At 38.1% G+C, this 16,796-nt stretch overlaps 1 protein-coding gene across 5 annotated transcripts in view; it reads left to right on the forward strand.

Annotated features, from left to right (window-relative positions):
- Window positions 1–253: 253 nt before the first annotated feature.
- COL19A1 (collagen type XIX alpha 1 chain) overlaps window positions 254–16,796 on the forward strand; it is a 187,436-nt gene continuing 170,893 nt past the window's right edge. For 3 of the 5 annotated variants that reach the window (XM_042879207.1, XM_042879235.1, XM_042879244.1), the window contains exons 1-4: window positions 1,358–1,531; window positions 2,382–2,511; window positions 9,515–9,589; window positions 9,988–10,087. In XM_042879207.1, the coding sequence (XP_042735141.1) occupies window positions 2,418–2,511; window positions 9,515–9,589; window positions 9,988–10,087 (269 nt within the window). In that variant the 5' untranslated portion in view covers window positions 1,358–1,531; window positions 2,382–2,417. Of the gene's footprint in view, window positions 335–1,357; window positions 1,662–2,381; window positions 2,512–9,514; window positions 9,590–9,987; window positions 10,088–16,796 lie in introns of those variants that run through there. The other 2 variants (XM_042879227.1, XM_042879217.1) reach the window with 2 other exon arrangements.

Raw genomic sequence — 16,796 nt, forward strand, 5'->3', positions numbered from 1 at the left:
CTGTTCTTTACAGCCCAAAGCCAGATACTCTTTTATTTGCGTGCTCATACTCCGGTAAATTAATTTACACAGAACTGAAGGGGAGGGGGTAGAAAGAAAACATTTTTCGTGCTGTCGCTGCCCCTCGGATATCCGACTGTGTAAAGCGTGTGTCGGGTGGCCGTCCGTCCCGTCCCGCAGCTCCGAGTGGAGTGGGAGGGTCACGCTGCGTGTGACTGATAAGGGCAGCGCTGCAGCCCCTCACCGCGCTCCGGAGACGCTCCGCAACTCCTCGGCACGCAGCAGCACGGGCATGTCTGTACTACTAGGGGACGAGCTGGAATAGAAACTAAAGGTAAGTGGCTCGCTATTCGCAATGAGTTGTCTGAACAACTTACCTATGCGCGCACGCTTCAGTATTCCTCTTTTGGTGCTCGTGCAGAATTGTTAGCTAAGTTTGCTGGTGATTTAGTCATATTAACTACATCCAATAGAAACGCGCACAGTAAGCGTTTAACGTGCTGTTATCAGCCTGAGCTGTAGGGGTGCCTGTGGGCGATTACAGATGCATGCTAATGAAAGCAGTCCCGGTACATTTGTAGTAATTTACGAAAAAAAAAAAATAAAATAAACCGTTGTAATTCGGCACAGTACTATACATAAACCATGCGGGTACGTATTTACATTTTTCAGCCTATCTGTTAGTGTGTGTTTCTGTGTGATTCTGTGATTCTGTACGTTGTTCTGATCTGTGCTCGCATGGAGCGGCCTGCATCCCGGCACCGGTACCGTCCCCACCAACAGCGGCACGTGCGGAGGGCACGGCAAACCTACAGGAGGGCAGCGCTGCTGGGCAGCCTCGGGGCTCCTCGGCTGCCATCGCCGGGAGCACCGTGCAGCGCCAGCGGGCCCAACCCGCCGGGGAGCGGAGCGCCGCCCGCCGCCGGGCCGCCTTCCACCTGCCCGCCCCTCGCCGCCGCCGAACAGGAGCGTCGCGGGCCCGGCCGCCGCCCGGAGCTGCCCGCGGGGCGGCGCGGCGGGACCGGCTCCGGCCGCCAGGAGCGGTGCCCTGCGCGGGACGGGGCGAGCGGGAGCCGCCGCTCGCATGCCGGCACCCGGCGCCGTGCGCCGCTCGCACCTGGCGGGGCCGGGGGCCCGGCGGCAGAGGGCTCCCTCGTGCAGCGGGGGCGCCGCGCCACCTTCTCCGGCGGCCCGAGTGTGCTGCTGGCGGCGCTTGGGGGAGGAAGCGTCGGCGGATGCCTACCCCGTCGCTGGTCGGGCCGGGCGAACGGGCAGATTCTGGGCAGAACACCGGCGGGGCTGAAGGAGGGACGGTGAAGGGGGCGGGTGGAGGCTGCCCGGTGCCGCGCCGGGCCCACCTCGCCGCGGCGTCGGTCAACCCCTGGCCGCACGCCCCCGGTGTCCGCCCGTTCGTGAGTTCGTGAGGCGTGCCGAAAACAACTCCTTCAGCCGAACCCAACTTCGTCCAAGAGAAACTGAATCGCCCTCGCGTTGCAGTTTGAGCTGCAGGAAGCTCGTCCTGCAGCCTCAGGTGTGCTCGCCGTGTGAAGAGGGAGCGGGTGGCCAAGCGCGGAGCTGCGGGGGGTGAGCGTGAGGTAGCGACCTGCAGGAGCCCTCCAGAGAACGAGGGCTGGCACCGCAGCTCCGTGCTCGTAAAGCAGGTGCGGGAAATTAACTGATAATGGTGCTTGAAGTGTGCTCACCGTGCTGCTGTTGAGGAGGCTGGGAAAGTTAATGGTGGGGTGGTCAGTGTCAGCACATGTGACTGAGAGTGGCTCTGCTGAGAGGTCTCGCAAAGATAATTCTGAAGTATACGTATAGGATTTGCTTTTCTTAACACAAGTTGTGGTTAAAAGAGTATTTGTCACTTTCTGTGTTTCATTGGATTCATGTGTTTCTAGAAGTTAGTTGGCTTGGAGAAAAGCTGATATGCGTAGAGCCTGAAGGACGAGTTGTTATAGCTGGATTGTGCTTCTGTGGTGCTTAACCTGTGAACTCAGCACAGGTAGTGCCAGGCACCTGGGTGCTCTGTGCCAAGGAGAAGCGTCGTATTTCTGTTTGTTTGCACATGCAGGTGTAACACGTTGTCCTTGTTCAGTGTGATGGTTGGGTGCTCAGCAGCTCTTGGCAGCACAGTGACACCGGTTACATTAGGGTATTTAAAACTGAGATCTCAGGGGAAAAGTAAAACTGGTCATTACTAATAATAATTGCCTTCACAGCGAGAACTGAAAGAATATTTCTAAATTTACTTCAGTCTATTTTTATAGTTCCTCAAAATAGATAAATCATATGCTTTGTATATGACTAGTGGTTTACCCTTTTCCTTACAGTTCGAGAGAAGCAGAGATTGTTCTGAATATGTTTATCTTCTGTTTCAGATTTGTGGCTGATTGTTCACATGTGTCCGGGGGGAGATGAAGTGCATTGGATCCTGCACAGTTTGGCTTTGCATGGCAGTCATCCTGCTCTTCCCTGCTTCTACTGCTGTGGCTGTCAGTGACCAGACAGGTACTCCTATTTTTCTTTCACATCACTGCCCAAAGGCATAAATTCTGATACTCAGCCTGTAGACAAATAAGAACAATACATGGGAAATTAAATACAAACAAACAAATCTAGAAAATATATATATTTTTTAAACAATTTTTTGTGATAATGTATAAATTTGAAGCAGTTCACAAGCAGTCTTTCTGTTTCAGATGCTTGAAAGATTCACATTTGGAAGCAGTTGTACTTCCTAAGAGTTGGGTTTTTTTTCTTCTTTTTTTTTTTTTTTTAAATTAACTTACTATAGAAAGCAAGATTCTAAATCAGGGCTTGCAAAACTTATGTGGACAAAATCATGTGGCTTTATTGTAGATAAGTGGTTACACTGATCTAAACAACCTAATGCTCATGTTAACCTAGCCTAAAGTTAATCCTCAAATCACGTCATGTGCTTCATAGACATACAGTGAGACAAGATCTTGTACCTAAGAAAGGGAACAGTAGGAAAGAAGAATATAATTAAATTGTTTACTGTAAAAGCTGTTGCCCATCTTCTGCAAATACTCTTATGCTTCTCCACTTTCCTCTCTCTCTCTCTCACTGTCCACATTATCTTGTTCTGCTACACTCCTACTTCACCACACTTGGTGAAGCGTCAAATTCTGTTTGAAAAGCACATTGTGTGTGGAATTGTCAGTTTTCTAGAAGTGCTCAGCATAACATATACCTTAACTTTCTAGAATTTTCCTTCAGTTATTGGAAAGGAGAATGTATTAATTACTATTTAGACTGAGATTAAAAGTTACTGTTTCTTTTGCAGAAGATGAAATGTATTTGTAGTAATGCTGGTGGAAGATAATAGGATCTGTATATACACAGTAGCTTTGTATCTCTGCAACACCTTTGAAACTCATGCCCCAGTAATGTAAAAGTCAGTTTCTAGCATAATAATCACATTATTTCTCCAGTAGACAATAAATACTACCACTCATTAACTATTAAATGTGATGTGTAGGCTTCGGACTCCACTAATACATTGTGAAGAATCTGAATATAACTTTAAGTTATATTCACTTTTTTGTGTTAGAGTCACTTTTTGCCTTCTGTGTTTAGGGCAGCAAAGCTAAATTCTTCAGCAGTAAGTTATTCTTAACCCCTGAAAGAAAGTGAGAATGGCCACATGATTATCCTCTTTGATCATATGGAAGAGTCAAAATAGGTTGTCTTCTCTTTTGTTGCTACCTAGTGGGTAGACAGAAGGGAAGTTTTACATAAGAGTAGAAGAAAATGAGAGCACAATGCTCCCTAATGATGTAAATAGATACATTTGCAACGTTTTTTTTTTTTTTTTTTTTTCTAATGAAAAGATATCTCAGGAAAAAGTAAGCCTTTCATACAAGTTGTGACAGATAAGCTGAACCACTTGTGAACAGTAAATCTGAACTAGGTTCTAAGTTTGTTTTTGTAAAGCTAGAAGGGAGGTGGAAATTTAGCCTAACCTGATGGCTAGAAATTGATCAAGTATGGGTCCAATAAGACTTCACTGATGTGAAGAAGAGGGGGTGAACCTCTCCTGAGAACAACTAAATGTGTACAACTGAGAGAGGCTTCTGCAGGATGAGGTGATACGTGCAGATGGTGAAGAATAACGAGTAGATAGCTGCCAGCATGTGTGGGTCTGCCAACAGCAGGGAATAAACTTTGAGTGAAGCTTTAAGGTGATAACAGGAAAAAGACTTCGGTAGAGGCTGAAAAGTGTAGAAAACATACAGAATGAAATGTAAGTTACAGACCAGAAAGCAGAAGATGAGAAAGAACAGCCTTTGCAAAGCCAGTGGTAAAGGGTGCTGGTGCATTTGCTGATTGTTGTTAAATCTGCGTCATTCAGTGGAACTCAGTATTTTGTGTTGCAAAACTCTTTTGAGTCCTACAAATTGGTTGTGTGCATATTTGAAGAAGAGAGAAATATCCAGTCTCCTCTATTTCTCAATTTCACTCATCAACCAACTCTTGGGCCTTCATTCTCTCCCATGTACCAGTTCTGAATGGATTTGCTTCTGTCCTTCAGGACCTGCCCAGGTTTCTTCTTTTTCCTGCAGTGTATGCGTAACGTTTGTTTCTCACTAGGCTAATGTAAATGTTTTTTTCTTTTCTGGCAAAGCTCATTTAGATAGATATTTGGATTATTGTGTTTGTATTCTAAAATTTCTTTCTGGATCATCCTGAATCTGATAGTCTTCAGAATGAGGAAAAACTAACCTTGATTTGAAGAGAGGGAAAAAAATAAGTACATTTATGGAAGGAAAACTCCTGCAAGAGAAAGGATAAATTTGTATATACACATAGGAAAGAGACTGCTGAGAAGGCGTTCTGAATCTACTGTGGGACTTGTTGATTTGATACTTTGTTGAATAAATACTAGTATTGGGAAAAGCATCAGAGCGGGTCTTCTTGGAGTGGTTCTCCTTAGGCTCTAAGCAAGGATTTCTGTCAGTTTTCACTTTTCAGAAGCTTTGGTGTGCTAATCATTCATCAGAAGGAAGCACTTAATACATTCCAATGATAGAATATGGTGAACTGAAGGTAAAGGATTCCACAGTCTGATTTGTTAACTGACTTCAGGAGTATTTTCATAACAGAAAGTTTTTATTGTTGGGAGTTCTTGGCTTGAGCTCTTTTTGGAATGACACATGAAGTTCTAATCTGATCATTCCTAAATGCTCCATATTGAGAATATTAATGCTCTGTCTCATTCCCAGATCATTGTTGCTTTTTCAGCTTTCTTATATAATCAATCCTTTTTAAAGTCATTTGGTAACCCATGAAAAATGTAGCATAAATAAAGTCTTGGGACTGCCAGTCATGGTGAATTTCCATTGCCTTTTGACATGGAATGTGTTGTCAAATCTATTGGCTCTAGATCATAATTTCAGATAGGCAATTTAACCCAAATACAGTGAATGGTTTCAGGCATGCAGATTGGTTCAGCTTTTCAGTTTTCATATTTTAGTGCAGCTAGATAATTCTTAAAATCAAGATAAAGTCTCTGTAGTCACTCTCATATGAAACGTGTTCATATTCTTAATACCATGAGTGTTTAAACTCTTAGACTGAATGTTTAAAGTTTGATTCATAACCTATTGTCAGCGTTGCAGAGTTTAAATGACTATGCCACCCTTGGATTCCTTAATTCATGGGTAGATAGCAAGCTTTCTTTGGCAGTGAAGAAGGAGCTTTGAGTATCAGGAAGGATATGGCTCCTGAAAGCCTGCACACTGTGGAAAGACTCTTCAGCTAGTGAGTAAGTAGTACAGAGAAACTGAAACCATAAAGGGAAACAACTACACATTCCCTCAGAGAAAAGCCTGTACACTAGATCAGCCCATTTATTCATGGAAAGCAAGAGAAAGGAAAAATAACTCCTGTAGCCAAGATATCCGCCTAAATATAGTCTTGTTTTTCTACTACCTTCAGTTCCACATGAAAGAATAGTTTTCCAAGGTGTAGTTTAGGCATCCTAATACTTGAACTCAGATTTCTTAATTCCTGCTACCAAAGCTGTGATGCTATTTACATAAGTGTCTAAATAGTCACCAGGACTTGAACTTCTTTCCTGTATCAATGAAATTATATATTCAGTCTCTCGTCCTCTTCCCACCTTTGGTTTTATTAATATTTCTATTGTCACGCAAATAAGTAGTAAGTGGCTTACAGTACAGAAAGAGAAGGAAAAAAATGACATTTCATTTTCTGATAGAGCTTTATGTAAGGCTAAATGTATGTAAGCTAATTGGGGCTTCTGCTGCTAGGCCACATTTATTTGAACAGTTCTGCTTTCTGATAGAAACATCAGTGCCCTCAGAATGTGCATGTACGTGGTGTTAGCAGCTGAAAACTTCACTTAAACATGAACTTTACAGGTGTTTACCTGCTAGGTTAATCATAAAGTGAATCTAGATATTTCAGATTACTCCTGACTTAGGGAAACAAGAGTGCCTATTGGAAGCTACAGTTCCTAGTCAGATGTGCATTGCTTTCTGTCAGTGTAAGTGTGAAGCATGTACCAGAGTCTCCAGTGTCCCAATTTTCATAGAAATCAGTGTTCAGCATGGGACTCAGGGGGAAGCTATCCTGAGCTTCAGCAAGGGCTCTGATCATAGCAAGAACTTAGAATATGACGAGCATGTTACAGAAGAGAAATGTAGATGTAACCCTGTTACTTTGAACTTAGTTTTTTTTTTTTGTTTGTTTGTTTGTTTGTTGTATGAAGCTGTTAGAAAAATGTTTTCCTTGTTAGCTTCTCAGTGGAGAACAAGATGATCGCAATAATTTGTGATAGGCCTGCCTGACCCACACAGATACGTGTTTTTGAATTGATTATGTTGATTTTTATAATAACTTTCTATGTAGACTTCAGTGATTTCTAAGGATGAAAGTCTGCAATTTATTGTATGGGAAGATCTAGTTAATTTATAGGTATGTTAACTTCAACTTCAGTTTCACCATTCTCATAGTATGAATTGGGCTTAATAATATGAATATGGGCTTATCCATATAAGCTCAGTTCTACCACGTGTGGAGGAGTCTATTGTATAAATCTAAGCTTGTTATTTTTACTACTACCTTAGTTTTGCACTCATGTATTATAATGGAGGTGGTAGTTGTGTGTGGTTTGTATGCCTGATAAGGGGTTTGTCTTATTCTTTTTCTTTCCTAAATGCCTTCATGTGAATCTTCTAATTCAGTAACCCACAGGCTGAATGTGTAAACTGACTGCTTTGTCTCAGGCCAAAGAATTTAAGAGTCTGCCAGCAGTACTAAAAATCTTGGAAGAGACTAACTTTTTGACTGCACAAACTATAGAAAGAATTTCCATCAATCTATAGCAATTACAGTTATGAGTCTTGATATGGAGAGCTTTTTGGATTTTAATATTTTATGACTTTGTCTTAACTCTCTGCTGAAATAGTATTAGGCAAAAAGAGTGTACCAGCAGCATAAACAGGAAGAAAAATGATAGTAACTCTTTCAGTTTATCTGAGGATATGGAAAACAACCAAATAAATAACATTTGCATGGCCTGTCTATGGACTGTTATGAAACTGATAAAAATAGGTCCACAGTCCAGTCTGTGGCATGTAAGGAATCATTGCTATCATCTGGATAACAGAAATTAAGGCTTTTATTCTTTATTTGGAGTTGTAGGAAAGTGGCTGGTGGGAATAAAATAAATTCCGCATCCCTCATGAAAGTTAACAGTGGAGGAAAAAGAGCACATTTCATAGCAGTTTGAAGTAAAATCTAAAACAGGTTGTATCTGGCTGCTTTTCTTGTAAATACTGTAGAGTAATTCAGCTGAAAACAGAATCTTCCTACAGTCTTCATGTTAATTTAAAAAAATAAAACAAACAAACAAAAAAAACCCTCATCAAAATGGTTATTAGAGTATGCATGCTACTCTGCCTTCAGCCATAACAGGCTTTCTTTACACCAACATGCTTATTGTAGCTATACTTCTATAAATCTACAGGAAAAATGTTCATAGCTCTAGAGTATCTATGGATGAAAAATATAAGCTTAATAATCTTTATGAATGATTGAAATATCAGATTTGTATATTGCGGAGTATTTAAGGTGAACCTGTTTCTGTACCGTTAGCGTGTGTATAGTAAGTGGTGTATTCAGACTGCTATGTTAGTACGTAATTCCAGTGAATGCATTTCACACTACATAAAGCTTCCCCCAGTCCAAGAGTGATGAAAGATTTCATTTCAGTTTCTGAGATTTTGCATTAATATTTTTAATGCTTCTGCATCCTTTGCTTGGGGAAGGGAATTTATGATGGGAGTTACAATTATTTTCAACATGTATGTTTCTTATTTCTCATAAAAGTTTCTTCCTATGTGTATATATATCTATATAAGTAAAATGCTTAGTTCTGTAAGTACATATAAGCACGAAAGAAGAAAAGAATAAATTGCCTTATTGCCTTTGAAATAAATCAAATTATAGGTGATGTTTCTTGTAGATTGTAGTGTAGACATCAAGGATGTGGTATCAAGTGGCACTTGATTCATCTTGCATAAAATGTCTTCATGGAGATCTGAGCTTAATAAGCATATAGGCCAAATCCTGTTTGTTTCATGGTTAGAATTTAGTTGTGTTGTTTAAAAAGCTTGAAGAAAAAGCCCTATTTTTGACTCATACATTAAAGGAATGTTTCTTTGTATTTGCTTCTTAAAAAGTGTGTATTCCACTGAATATTATAAAAAAAAAAAAAAAAAAAAAAACCTCTTTGAGCAAATTGAATGCAGTATAATAACACATTGTTTATTCTAAGCATTTAGCTGGAGATAACCTTAGAATTTACCATGTTCCAAATTTATAGAACATTGTTTGTTTACCTAAATACTTTGGTTCAGACTTAATCCCCTGCAAAGCTGCTTAATTTTCAACCACTTTTTTCAAAGTCTAAATGTTGCTTGCATTGTTCATTATATGATATGCTCATATCCTTGTTAATCCACATTTTGAAATTAATGTTCGCTGGAGTAACAATTGATTATTGCCATGGTAATCGTGCATTTATTCTTTACTGTTGCATGTTTCTTGATCGAGAAAATATTACAATGAAAAAGAATTTTCCTGATGATATAACCGGGAGGAAACAACAACAGCAACAAGAACTTAGTTGTTTCTACTTTTATATGTTACTGAGGATGGAAAGAGCTTAGTAAGAACTTTGTATTTTACTTCTGCTGTCATTCATGACAGCATGAGCATCAATCCTAAACAGCTGAATTAAAACAGGGTAAAATTTATGTCTGCTTATATTAATGGAAGTATACATGAAATCTGAAATATTACTGCTGTCATTTAAATTTTGTAATTTATGTCCTATGTTCAAAAGATAAAGGAACCAGGTAATCTTTCTTGTTACTGTGACTGTCACTGTCATGGTGGTTTGTTCTGATTCATTTTTATTTGATAGAATTTTATGATTTTAAATTGTGTTCTCTTCAAGGTTCTGGGTGTCCTTTAATGAAAACAGCTATTCATCATCTCAAGCAAATCAACAGAGACAGTCTTGATGTTTCAGGTAAATGGTTTCAGTTAATATCAAGAGCAAAATACCTAAATCCATTGACTAGGAGTGGAAATAAAGATAGTTTCTAATGCTGCTGGCTTAAAAAACATCATACAACTTGTTATCATCATTCTCCAAAAACAGCTGTTGTTAGGAAAGTGATATTAAAGTTGGAAACTATTGGTTGAAGTTCATGCTTCATTCCATTTTCTTTTCATGAAGACATGCTTCATTCCATTTTCTTTTTTTCCTAATGGTCTTTGTTAATGGCAGTGCAAATAATAATAGGAAATAACTGATCATTTATCAGGTAGCAAAGTTAGTTTCAACTACTGTGTGAATTTTGCAGTGATAGTTTCTTCTGTTGATTAAAACAAAAATAAACTAAATCAGTGTATCATACTTTGCAGGGTTTGATCTCACAGAAAGCTTTTCTTTGCGACAAACGTCTTGTGGAGGGGTAAAAGTCTGTTTTAAACTGGGAAGCGCTCCTCTCATCAGAGAAACAAAGTAAGTAAGGTATTGCTTTCATCCTAGAGTCTTTAATAGATGGAGCTCAAAGTGGGTACTACTTATGATCTGGAACACTAAGCAATATATCCAAGGATACCACAGAAAGATAAGTATGTCAATTTTTAGGCATTTGCATCCATTACAGTTTTTATTTTGGGAAGCAGTCTGATTCAGAAGTTTCCTTTTCTGAAAACCAGAAGTATCTAGTAGAGAGTCAATTGGAATTGTATTGTTCTCAACCTGTGATTCGAATACAGAAAACTCTACTGTTTATATTTAAAGGTCGACAAAACCAAAAGAAACAGATAAGTTTCATAGTATGACATGAAGTGTTTACTAGTCTTCCCTTTATGAAATTCAATGTTTGCAGGGTTAAAATGAGTCACTGTTTCCTTAAGCGCTGTTTTTATAGTTGTGTCCTTTCAGTGACTTTTACATCTTTCCTTTGTTCACCAACAAAATGGCTGGTACTCAGTGTAGAGGTGAAACTTGGTAGTGTGCTATTCTGACACAGGATGAAAGGCTGAAGCTGCATGAAAAGTCAAAAGGAAGGTGCAGAGGGACAAGGTACAAAGGTACAATGGAACTGGAAAGACTTAAGATTTCGCTGGGGCAAGGAAATGGTGAGATACGGTTAGAAATGTAGTTTCAAGTTCCACATCCTTGGACAGTGAAGAGAATCTTTTCAGAGCTTCGTGGTTGTGATGTGCTCTGAGTCATGGTACTGCAGTTTCAGTACAGTGTGTTCCTGTGATAATGTGGGAAGCAACTGTGTTGAGTACTGGGTATTCTCTGGTGCAAGAGTTCTGACTCTTGGTTGTGTAAGGAAAAAATACACCCAAGCCCTCAGAATTCCCCTTTGGTTGGATCCTGGGAAAAGTGATGTGAGCACCAGAAGATCAGGAACTGAAAGAGAAAGTCAAAAGAAGAATTGGAGAGGCCCAGACACTAAAGTAATCCTCGGGAGCGAAGAATGGTTGAAGAAATATAACTTTTTTTTTTTTTTCTAGTTTACTATAGTCATTTTTTTATTTTTTAAGGTATTGGATTCTGTAAATATTAAATTTGTGGGTTGTGTAATTCTTTAAAATTATATCATAACTGCACTTTCTAGTATATTTTGTTTTCTATTGAAGGAAAAATGACTACAAAAAATTGGTGCAGACAGAGCTCTATTCTAATTAGCATCTTCCTCTCTTCCAGATTTTTATAGATTTATTTTGGGACTATTATTTGAGATAAAAATAAGAATATAGAAAAGTAGAAAATCAAGACAGTAACAGAAAATTTGGGACAATTTTTCTTCTTTAGAAATAGGAAATTGAGTAGAGCTAAGTGTATAATCAAAAATGCATAATGCAAGCTGATTTTTTTTTATGAAATTCCAGGAAAATAACAAAATTGGAATAAAAGAAAATAAAAATTAAGAGAATGGAATAAAGAATTTTATTTTTAATTCATATTACTTTTTGGAGGAAAGTCATTCCTAAGAGTTTGATATTTTTGAAGCTGTCCAATCCATGATGGTAAGACTGAAAAACATGAAGTTCTTTACTTGCTATTATTAATAAGCCTGAATACCGATGTCTGTGTTATTTTATTTCGTCTTTCAAAAGCAATTATTAATGAAAGCAATGAAAAAATGGTGAAGTCATATTATGGTTGATAGCTGCTGCTTAGCAAAGCCTTAACTCCCAGAAGTTGGAAGGAAATACGGTAGAAAGCAAGAATGCTTCTATTTTTACTTTCCTTATGAGTGGGAGAGAAATTTAACAGATTATTTTTTGTTGTTGTTTATCTGTTCATCTTTTTGACAGTAAGATGACTCTTTGCGACAGAAGTAGGGAAAATGGAAATGGCTAGTTTTCCTTTATTTCCCAAGTACCAATGTCCCAAAATTCTTTGTTCCCTGCCCAAGTTAAAGGAATGCCTGGAGGGCAGGTGGTTTGGCCTTACTACTTTTTATTGTGCTTCTCATATTCCTCTTCCTCTCCATTGTTTTCTTCTGTATATATATTTTGAGAAAAACTGAAGTGGAAGTCTTTCCTTTCCCCTAAAAATCAGTATCCAATAGATGCTTCAGCTGGATGAAGCTGAAATGATAACTGAAAGTTGGATGAAGCCGAAATGAACATAAGTGTTGATGTTTGAATGTAGTTAGACTGAAAAACAATATTGCGTTACTGATGCTAATAATATACGACATGAGCTATTCTGCCAGCTCCCTTGGAATGACACCTTTTATACAAATTACTTTGAACAAAAAATAAAAGAGCTGAAGTGTTTTAACATTGCTGAAAATATTACAGAATTTGCTCTAAATCTTATTTCTTAATGGCACAGCCTTGCTTTTGCTTTTTCAAATCTGTTCTCAGAGGGAAATGCATTTCATAATTAAGAATTTACTTTTTTATTTAAAATGTTGTATATGTAACAGCTTTTTGTTACTGAGATAAGAATTCAGACCTTTTTTAAGTATTTCTTCATAGTACTTCTGATTATCTTCTGAACTTAGACATTGTTTTATTGATGTTTTTTTTTAAATAAGGGCATATGGCAGTTAGGAGTACAAAGTCAGTCTTTGACATTGTGGGTTTACCAAGAAGCAAGAACTTAAATACCTGGTCATAATTTTATAATCTACTTTATCTCAGATATCCATGTCCAATATCTTCAAGCGTATTATTTTATTTAAATCCTCTCCTGGTTCTGTTCAGATTGTGTAGCTCCAGGGCAGTTGTGTTATTAGATGCTCAGAGTTTTTTAGGACCGTTCTGTCTCAGAAAATATGTTAGTAGACGTGGTGTGCAGTAAGTAGAAGGGCAGTGTTTGTTATCCATCATGCAGGAAACTCAGAGTATCTGATTAAGCTGACTAGCAAGTATCAAGTAACTTGGTATGTCTCCTCTTGCATTTCATTCATTCAGTCGTAGTGTGGGTAATAGCAAGCTATGCTGTGCCATTTTTCTTGTGTGATGCCATTTTAATTTTTTCTCAATGGACCTGGAGTAGTGTTGCACCTATTTATATGTTGTAAATAACTTACAATGAAGTGTCAGCTTGAGAAAACGATTATGTCTATTTATGCTGAATTTTAGTTTAATTTCTTTATCTTTTCTGGAAAGGAAATTCTGTTCATGTTTTGCCTTAAGGTAGGAGGTGGATAATTTTTTTATGCTCCATATATGTAACTAATTCTAATCTGTGAATATTTTCAGTATGAGTGACTTTTTAATTAAAATACTGTTAGTTATATATTGTTATTGTTATGTGAACATTAGTATGCATCATTACTTCAGTCAGGAATATGTGAGCCTCTGAATCCTAAAGAAATTAACTCTAAAATACAGAAATGCAAACAATCTAGTTATTCAATAATAATGATACTAAATATTTTAATTTCATTTCAATACATGCATTATGGAGTCACATTTTGTTAGCTAGAGGTTAATGTATGCTGCCTATGCAGTGTATGTTAGCTTGGCTTTGTGCCCACTGACAGCCATGCAAGGTTCTATGCAGATAGCAACTCACAGATTTGCTGGCAATATTCAGGACTTCTGAGGTGAGGCCTCTTAGACTGGGCTTTGCTCTTTAGTTGTCTCAGAGTAATAAGTGAGATGCTGAAGTAGTTTCACTGTCATTCTCTGAAAGTGTTTCAGGTGTTGGTTGTGCCCACTGGGCTTGCTGGTGGGCCCATTCTTTCTGCTCTGCAATTTCTGTCCAAAGCCAAAAAGGGAAATAGTAAATTGCTTTCATCTGAGTTTCAGAATATTTTTAAGATGGGTTTCACTTGCTTATGAAATCTTAACGGTGTCATTGTTTTCTTATTTTATATTTTGGTTTGATTAAATCATATTAATTTACTGATGTGATTGCAGGAGCTGGCTGATAGAATGTTCTCAGATTTACAGCAATTTAATTACTCATGACTTTTTTAGGAATCCTTCCACATTTGGTCTAAAATAATGAGAAGATCTTGGATTTTGACTGTATTTGGACCACTGAGCGCTATCAGCACTGCTGTCACTTATTGCTGCTGAAAGAGCAGTGACTGCAGCTTGGGCTGTGTTTCAGACAAAGTATTTTCACCCTTTAGTGATGTCTAGTTACCAAGTGCAGAAGTACTGTTACCACTTTTGTCAGTCCTCTCCAGGCTAAAAACAGAAATAAACGATAGAAGAGTATCTATGAATGTGTTTTGTTTGGTTTCGATGGAAACTTTTAAAATTGCAGTATCTGTAATACAGAGTTAAATTTCCTGAACCCAGCTGGCATGTAGCAAGTCAGTTTCTATGCTCACTTGTAGAAGCCTTTTTATAGCTAGCACTTTGCTCCCAAAGGCACCCATCTCTGTGTGGCTGCCTAAACAAGCGAGTGGCAGCCCTGCATCCTATAGTGGGGTTGGAACTGTGGATGTTCTTTAAGGTTCCTTCCAACCCAAGCTGTTCTGTGATTCTATGACTTCCTTCTCCAAAAAAAAAAAAAAAAAAAGCCCAGTGATTCACAATAGAATTCAGCCATCATTGAACATGTACATGGGTATGACTTCTGATTTGCTTTGTATTGCGTGTATTTTGGTTCAGCCATCTTCTTGAAAAATATTAATATCTATGTGTATATATATATATATATGTATATATGTACACTACTTTTTAATATATATTTCTTAAATGTGATACAGATTGGTTAGCTATGCAGTTTGACAGTTTTTAAAAGGTTTCATCAAACATTTCTATAATAATCCAGTTAAGCATTAGAATGGCGATGAGATGGCACCTCTGTGTGGTAGCAGTAATTATAGCTATGCTAACTAGCTTTTATGTACTTATTTGAAATCCTGTTAGCCTTCCGGCTATTTAAATATTAAATAGCTATTTAGGAAAAGCCACCTCTCCCTTCCTATATCGTGTATTTATTTGGGATCATTAGAGCTGCTTGAGCCAACAACGCTAAGATTGCAATGTCTGGTATTTTGGTTGTAGGGTATTTTCAAGAAAAGGGCCTTGTCTCTGGAATTTACTACCCAAGTGTGGGAGCCTGAATTTAGTATCAATCCTGATGCTTTCTTTGGGTCTTCCAAAATAGTGGATCAGAAGCTGTGGTGACATAATTTATTTTTCTTTTTTTCCCCTCCAATTCTGCTTAAGGGTACTGAAATAATATATTTTGTATCTATTTCTAGAAACATGAAAACTTACTGCATTTTATAAATTGAATTGAACAATTGAAAAAAACATATTGGAGCTTTTCCTATCATATAAACACCAGTTCCTTCTTTTCATATCTAAGAAGAAAACTGTTGCCTCTTGAGATGAAAAAAGATAGGACTGTGCTTCTTTTAAAGAACAATAACACAATGTCTTTCCTTTTTCTCCATATTTGGGCTTGTTTCTACCTGACAATTTACAAGATCTCTGCCAACAGCTTTAAAAAATAACAATAAAAAAACCCCAAAGCTAAATTTCAGACACTAATTGATTTTAAATGCTGAGCTGAGTTTGAATTATATAATCAACATGTGATTTGTTGTGCAGGAAGAGTCAGGAAAGCAAAAGTAAAGACAGATACAAGCAAAGGAGAAGAATATAGACAAAAGTATTTAATACTTACATTAAAAGCAGATTGTGAAGGAACAAAGATCAGCAAAAACTATTTTAATTATACCACTGACTGTAGAAAATCTGAATTTTTTAGCCTTTTGCAAATTCCCCAGGCAGAAGAGCATCTTACCGGTTGAGTTAGTAAGGCAATGTTGGATGAGGCAGACTGTTCTGATTGGATTTTTTGAGTGGTTTTTTTTGTCTGTGTTTTTTTTTTGTTGTTGTTGTTTTGTTTTTTGTTTTTAAATCTCCCAGCAATGTTTTCAGGCCGGAAAGCTCTCAGAGATCAAAGGAAGGAGTCTTTGGAAAATGTGGATCTCAAGAGGATTTGTCCATAATGTGTGTACTGGGGACCAACAAGTATTTTTTTTGTGGATCCAGACGACTTATGTGCTTCACAGTTTAGGATGAAACTTCAGATAAGCAATAAGGAAACCACAGAAGCACTGAATGACCAAATAGCCAAGCAGTTTAATTTCCTTACGTGAAAAGCTTTCCTTAATTTGAAAAACATGTATTTCAGTTTGAATTAGTGTTAGATATTTTTTTTCCTCCTAAGATCTTTCTGGCCAAGATTATTTGCCAGAAAAAAAAACTTATTTCATCTTTAGGGTGCTTCTCTTCTGCTCTCGGCCTTGTCTTACACCAGGATCAGTCACACTGGTCTGTGAGGCCACTGGCTGTCACAGTGGCTGTGAGATCTCAGTTAGTCACAGGGGAAGGAGTGGGAATGCAGTGCTGGAGAGGGGCACGCAGGGACTCCATGCAACTCCTGCTCTCAGCAGCCTGCGGTTAGTTTAAGCAAATGCTGAAATTGTATCTTCCAATGAATGGTTTAATCTGCTCTGTAGAAAACAACTCTGCTCTATTTTTCTGTTTTAAAAGAAACAAAACTGTTGTATCCGAGCAATTTTACTTTTCCTATATACTTCTGTATGGAATTCTGCTTTATTTTCATCTGCTATGAGTGTTGAAACTGTGTTTAATGTTCCTTATTGGATCAGATAGAGAAGATTAAAGCATACTGTCATAGATGCAATTGCTAGACAAAGTTATTGTGGTATTAGTTTTCAGATTCAACAAAAGCAATTTACCTGGACACT

The sequence above is a fragment of the Lagopus leucura genome, unplaced genomic scaffold (assembly GCF_019238085.1).
Source record: "Lagopus leucura isolate 7727_CA_CO unplaced genomic scaffold, USGS_WTPT01 Super-Scaffold_73, whole genome shotgun sequence".
Taxonomy (NCBI): domain Eukaryota; kingdom Metazoa; phylum Chordata; class Aves; order Galliformes; family Phasianidae; genus Lagopus; species Lagopus leucura.